At 40.6% G+C, this 7,375-nt stretch overlaps 1 protein-coding gene across 23 annotated transcripts in view; it reads left to right on the forward strand.

The window, feature by feature from the left end:
• madd (MAP-kinase activating death domain) overlaps positions 1-5,951 on the forward strand; it is an 83,268-nt gene extending 77,317 nt beyond the window's left edge. For all 23 annotated transcript variants that reach the window (XM_050042200.1, XM_050042191.1, XM_050042115.1 and 20 more), the window contains one exon: positions 1,400-5,951. Coding sequence is in view for 15 of the 23 variants with exons in the window: in XM_050042115.1 (XP_049898072.1) it covers positions 1,400-1,513 (114 nt within the window). In the remaining 8 variants the exon portion in view is untranslated. The remainder of the gene's footprint in view (positions 1-1,399) is intronic.
• Positions 5,952-7,375: the final 1,424 nt, after the last annotated feature.

Below are 7,375 nucleotides of genomic sequence, written 5' to 3' on the forward strand. Positions count from 1 at the left end.
TAACTTTGCACTTGAAGGTTGCCTGTTCACTTACGTTTTAACAGGTCTGACGCTACTATGCGCCCCGGCTGTATCTAGGCTAACGGCTAACATGCTAACTATTATTTTTATGTCACTAGTCACTTGAAACAAATTTAGGACGATAGGAGACAGGTTGAAATAAACCGAAATTTCCCTTTAAGGCCATATGGTCAAATTTAAATAATTAATTTAAAATGTAATAACAAGAATTAATTGTCAATTGGAAACAGAAGCAAAGAGCCACTAGTTGACTGAAGATTTTTGCCATGTGTTGAGGTTTTTTATTTATTTTTTGTCTCCACTTAAGCCAACTTCAAGCCAAGTTGGAAATATGCATAAAAACAGGGGGTGGAAATTCACCTACAGTGACATTTAAGGTCCCAGCAGCCTTGTGATCAACTGTAGCACTACACCATGTATTTGATTTTTCAACGTTGTGTGACGTCATCCATCAAAGCAGTGCGATGGAAAATCAAAAAGTGGAGCCAGGTTTGAATTTTCCCTGGGCGACCCTGCAGGTTCTTGTTAGTCTTGGTGCCAGACCCCAGTACTTTGGTTCCCCACTGTGCTGAGCAGCGCAGTCTGAACGCGTTCTCCACTTTAACTTAGAGCTCCTAATTCTAAATAAGAATATTTAGCATCTGTCAGAATCAGTTACATTATAATTTGGTGTTGTTGTTGAGTAAGGTGACGACTGAGAATCGTTAGCACTAAGTGGGGTTAATAGATTACATTTCAATAAATTAAAATGCACTGGTCAGTCAGCGTTTCATCTTTAGGGTTCAGGTCATTTAGGTCAGGGTTTTGCTCTCTGAGAACACTGCATGGAGAGCACACACGTTTAACAAGCCCTGTGGAGTTGTCTAGTAAACAATGTGTTTACAGTACATGTGTTACATGTGTTTACATATCAGCAGAAGAATCAGCTAACATTCTTTTTCTTATTTTGCACAATGGCTGAATATTACATACATTAAAAAGTATTGTATTTCATGTCTCAGTCTGCTGGTGGGCCGTCATGATAAGAGTATGCATGTATAATATGATGTTAATTCCACTACAGAAGAGACTTGATCACTAAAATTAGGTGGATATGACTCGTTATATATCAGCATATCTGCAAAAAATCCAATATGGTGCATCCCTACTGTGTGTCTTTGAGGTAGCCCTTTACTGACGCCAGCTATCCACCAGATGAACATCTTGATGCTAGTGCGCAAGATACACACAGGGATACACTCGTAAAAACATCACTCCATAGTATAATATAACTCGTGTGTGACAGTAAATATTTCTCTGGAGTTGTTTTTATTTGTACACAGCTGTGACCTCACACCTGGACCATCATCTTCCTCATGGTTGTTCTTTCCTCCCACAGGCACATCAGATCTGTTACTCGGTCCTCTGCCTTTTCTCCTACGTGGCGGCAGTGAAGGGGAAGGAGGCGGAAGGAAAACCCAAGATTCTGTCACCGCGACCCCTTCCTAGCTAGTCTACGCCCCGCACCCTTCCCCCTCTCTGCCCCCCCTCCCCCACATCCTCGGTGTGCCTCTCTACTTGAAACGGCATCTCAGCTCTAAAACCACAGACTTCTGACAATCCCTAACTTTACTCTAAGCACACACTTCCCGCTCCCTCCTCTTGTATATACAAGCCTCAACCCTTTTTAGACCCCGTTGTGTAGACGTGTTTAGTCTGTGATGTTGTGTAAATACTTGCAACCCCTCATCGCTGTCGTCCTGATGATTCCAACTAGCTAAATGTTTGCCTGCTCCTTAAGTCGGGAGACTCTCCTCGAGCTCCTCTCCTCAGTGTGAAAGTCTTCTCTTGTTCCTGCTGCCAACCACCCAACTGTTTTTACCGATAGGAGATGTGAGGGATCGCCCCGAGGCACAGAGTGCATGCAGGTCCCGTGCACAGCCTTGACATTCACTACAGAGTAGCCCCCCGCCCTGCCGCTCCCTGCCCGTCTCCATTCGACTGTGTGAGTTATTCTGTGATCTGTGGTTACTGTAAAGTTCCAGTCTGTCCAAGTTTAAACTGGTGAAACATCCAGAGGCCCTCTCGTAGTGCAGGACGTCCCATACTGAAAACGCTATTGTATACTGCACCAGAGCACTGCATGTGAACGCTTCTTACAAGTGTTTGAACCCTAAAATAATGTGAGTGTTCTCAGATGTGTTCTCTTGCCCTAGATCGGCCCGCCGGGCTGAATTACTGTTCTAGTTCTACTGTAAAATCTCTCGTCTGTGGTCTGCTGTTATCAATTGCATGTTACTATGAGGATGACAAATAAATATTATATATATTTCTATATATAGTATTTATTTAATATATACATATATTGACTGTACATTTCTCTGGAAAAAAAAAATGTTACAAATTGTTGATTTGCTAGATGTGCAATACTTAATGAGTAGTTAGCCATTGCCAGAGCCATGTTTCCTTGAGTTAACTGGCTTCACAGGGTGAAGAATGTAAGAACGTGTTTTTGTTTTTCTATAGTTCATATTGATCGAGGTGAATATGATGACGTCAGTCTGACTGTTTAAAGTTTGTCTTTTTAAGGTAAATCAACTCCAAATCACTTATGGAAAAGAAAACAGCTGCTGTGTTGCTCTCCATGGGTGAAGTGTTTGGAGTGTTTTGCACACAGGCCACGCCCCCAGTCTGTGATGTCACAACAGGTGTCTTTAAACAACAGGTGGTGGAGATGCTGCGCCTAACGTCAGAGATGCTGCAGTATCTTCTCCATTTAAATTCAGCCTCTAAAAGTCGTGTGAAATGGCGTCGTTTGTGTGATGACGTGGAAACTAAACCGACCTGGCTCAGCTGGTGTTACACCATATTGTGTGTGACTGCAGGGGGCGCTGTTGCACGGACGTTGTCGTATTTCTGTCGTTAAAACAGGTCAGTATTTTTATTTCCATATTAGACCACCTGGTAAAAGAACTGCAGCGGTGTCGTGTCATGTCCAATCAGATGAATTGAAACCCAGGCCTTCTGTGGCGGCGATGACAAGAAATGATAGCGTATAGTATGAAGCTAACGTTCTCGCATCTAAACAAATTTTAGCCTCAGCTATTTCCTGAAGTTTTACCAACCATAATGAGGCCCAGTGATTGACTGCAAATTGTCAAACTGTCCCTGACTCATCCTAAAGTGAGGCTTGATCCTCCAGGCAAACTCCCGGACAAACTGGTGGTGACGTTTCTCCCTGTGATTTCTCCTCTTTCTGTGCCCACACTTGGGTCTCCGTTTCCCTGTGTCCAGGCCCCAGGTGCCCCCTAGGTTCAGATCTGCACGTTTACTTCACACCAAACCATACAAAGAAAAAAACGCAGCAATGTTAAAACCACGTTCGGGATTGACGAGGTTTCCTCCTCATTGTGCTGACACTACTTGAACGCAGCGTGAGCGATATGTTCAGTCTGTCCTTCAGTCTTTACAACAGGTCAGCAGTTTCTTCAGTTTCCAGGTGCAGGGTCACATTTTCTGATGGCCTTTGTTAGAAATAGTGACCTATTGTCTGCCGTGCCTCTGTTGACCTGCACCTGGAAAAAAAAGAGGAAAACTCTCGAAGGTTAAGTCACAAATTTGAACATGTGACCCTGCTGTGTCTGAAGTTTAAAAAATATTTTAACATTACCAGAGCTGCATCTAACAGTCTTTATTTATTATCTAGGAATCTGCTGATTATTTCCACGATTAATTAAATAATATTTTGTCTATTAAATGTCAAGAAATAGTGAAAAATTCTTTCATTACCAAGAACCCAGAGACATTTTCAGGTTTACTTGCAGCACCCAGGTCAGTAGTCACAGGTATTTATCAGCTCCAGCTCTGATCGGCTACGAACTGCACTGATGGAAATGCGACACCCAGGTGGACACACCAGTTTAAGCCCCTTGCGAGATGCAATGATGGGCCGCATACAAATACCGTCCGTCTCCACCCACCAGTGCTCGAATATCAATCCAGATTAAGTCAGCACGGAGTTTTAAGGAGAGACTGATTTAGGAAGAGATATACAAAACTACTGACCTGTTTTATGGCCCGTCTGTGACATCACAGGTGACACACCACTAAACAGATGTCTACTCACCTACTGCAAGAACTGTGTACACAGCTCTTGTTTACTGGCAGTAGAAACTTCACACTCTATCACAGTGGTTCCCAACTGGTTCAGATGTCTCCTTAGTCATTAGCTCAAGGTCCACACAGTTTAATATACTCAGCGTCACACTTGTGTTTGGCCACGTCGTCGAGGTTGTTTGCTGTCTGTTAGTCACTCACTCTACAACAGGAAACTGCACTTCAGAATAATGTGTGTTTTACAAAGTTGACACACTTGCGAGTCACTCATGGTCCACTCATAACGCGTCCACAACCCACTTTTGGACTGCGACTCACCAGTTGGGAACCACTGTTTTATCATTAATGACAAAGTCTCACAATTTAGAAACTCAAAGCAACAAATGTGACATTTCTGCTTGAGAAATGACTAAATCATTTATTAAATATCACAGTAGTTTGCAATTAAATTTCTTTCAATCAGTTTACCAACTAATTGTGTGGCTCTAATTAATAATAATTAATTAATTGGTGTGACAGTATCCAGGCAACAGTTCCTCCTGCTGTCACCCTAAAAGTAGAAAAATCCAAAAACAATGCAGTTAACTTTAATAGAAAACAAAGAGAACCAGTGCATTCTGGGTAAATAAAAGGGACTTAAACTATCAGGTCTTGGTCACAGAATCTGGTGTAACAGCAGAACTGAAGGAAACAGCACTTCAAAATAAAAGCTCTGTGCCAGAAATTAACTGTACCTGAAAATTAAGTGTGTTTTTTACAAACTTGACACGTTTGCGAGTCACTTGTGGTCAATTCAGAGTGGATCTGCGACCCTTTTTTGGACCACGACCCACCAGTTTGGAACCACTGCTGATCATAAGTGACAAAAAAAGCAACAGTCTCACATTGAAAAAAAATTGAACCAGCAAAAGTGACAATTTTTGCTTGAGAAATGACTCATAATAGTTTCGATCGACTAATCGTGCAGCTCTAATACCAAACACCACTTGTAGAAAGTGTGACGACATCCATGCACCAGTTCCTCCTGCTGTCACCTAAACGTAGAGGAATCCAAAAATTATGCCATTAACTAGAGAATAAAGAGAACCAGTGCATTTTGGGTATATAAAGGGGACTTGGTCACAGACTCTGGTGTAACAGCAGGTCATGTTTTGGAGCAGCCAAGGATTTAAACACCTGTTTTCTCATCGCAGACTGGGCTGTGACAAACGTACAAAACCCTCCGAACGCAGCAGCAGCAGCAGTTTTCCGCCCTGTGATTGGTCGTTGAGCTGTGTTGAAGCCTAACAGCTGTGGTCACCTGCTCCCAGAGGAGATCCAGTCTTACATTGTGTCTGTTCTGTGATCGTAAAGAACAGTTGGTCCGATCGCCGGCCCCGTAAATTTCACAGTGAGCGTGCGTGTGTGTGAGTTTGTGTGTGCTTGTGCGTCCGTGTGGTGAACAGTTTCTCCAGATGAGCAATATATCGGTACAGCTATATCACTGGAAGATGTTTCTTTTTGATTCTGACATGCTTGTAATTTTTTAGTGATTTAACTGTGTGGAGGGAAACAATGAGCAGGATGTTCAGACGGTGCACAACTCCATCTGAAGCATCTCTGAATGGGTCTGGGGACGGGACACAGCTCTTTATGCTTGAGTTAAAAAGGACATTTTTTTAAACTGGAGTATTGCAACTCATCTCTGTCATTGTGCGAGCCGGCTGCTGTAACCAGAGGGAATAAATGAAATGAGATGCCAGGTGTAAGTATTCCAGTATTTGAAAAAGTATTTATAGAATATGTACAGCTTTGGCAATATAATAAAGTTATCGCAAATAAAGCTCAGCGAAGTTCATCGTCCTTTTATGGAGAAAAAAAAAACACCTAACAACCATTCAAAGATTTAAGACTGGAGGAACTTTATTATTAAATATGCAAAATGCAAAACCGATCAGAGCTAAGTTTAATCAGGCTCATCACTGTGAGCATGTCTGAGCCTGATTGTTTCTGCATCAGGAAGTACATTCATAATGTCTGTTTTTAGGTTACATACCAATTAAATAAGGTAGGAAGAAGAAAATGCAAATTGTTTTTCAGTAACAGCAGATTGGAGCAAATCAATCACAAACTGGCCGTGTGGAAACATGAGCACATTGTGCTGCTTGATGACATCATAGAAACAGTTCATGGGGATTTAAAGGATCAGTTTACTGCAATTACAAAGACTTACTTATCACTTAACCCTGTATCCATGGAGATAGTTTGGGATTTTGGATGCTTTTTTTGATTTAATGTGTGCTGCTTGACAACTTCCTGTTACTCTGGATAATCCATAGAACCCGCCAATAGTTTTACCAGGAACTTTTTTTGTTTGGTAGTAGTAGTGGGATCTGTGGATCATCCAGATAATCTGAGCATCATTTCTGAAAAGACGAGTCGCTGTTTAGTTTTTGGAGTGTGATTTTTCAATTCTTTGTGCACCATCGATAATATTCAGGTGTTTGCAGGAGTTCCAAAAATGTTTTGTCACTGTCCGCTGAAAATGACATTAGGATACTTTTTTTTTAAATGACTGCATTTCAGACAGAACTGCCAACTTGTTTCACTCCGTTTCCATCTTCAGTCTCACATTACGTCTACTTACACGTCCACTTTCAGGCATTTTATACCAATGTATCCGCCTGAATCTTACATCATTTTGACCCTTTGAAACCTGGACGGACATCACCTTTTTTTTTTTTTTTCTTGTGCTGCTTTCAGACGCCTTTTGTGAATATTTAAACCTTAAAAGGCTGAGCTAATTTGTGCAATTCCTTTTGAAAAATATGGGAAAAATGCAACAAACAACTTGATAAGAGATATTTCATAAATTGCAAAAAAATAGTAGATTTAGAAGATTATTTTAAAAAGCTAAGGGAAAACTATATTTATTTTTTTCAAATTTTCTTGGTTTTAATTTTCTCTTTTTACTAATTTCTTGCCATTTTTGGGGGGTCATTCCCACTTTTGTAGCTCATTGCCTTCATGCCTCTCATGTCCCTCAAACTGCAGAAAAGGAAAAAAAAAAAGATTTAAAAAAAAATAATTAAAAAAAAAATAGGGGGAAAAAAAGAAAAAAAAAAGCTAGAGAAAAACTAATAAATAATTATTATAATTACACTTTAAAATTATATGACATGATTATTTTAATTTTTAAGCAATCTTTCCACGTCATTTCCTTGTTTTCTTGTTTGTTGTGAACTTTTTTTTTTTTTTGTAACAAATGTTCTTGTTTTAA

This window comes from Epinephelus moara, chromosome 1 (assembly GCF_006386435.1).
Source record: "Epinephelus moara isolate mb chromosome 1, YSFRI_EMoa_1.0, whole genome shotgun sequence".
Taxonomy (NCBI): Eukaryota; Metazoa; Chordata; class Actinopteri; order Perciformes; family Serranidae; genus Epinephelus; species Epinephelus moara.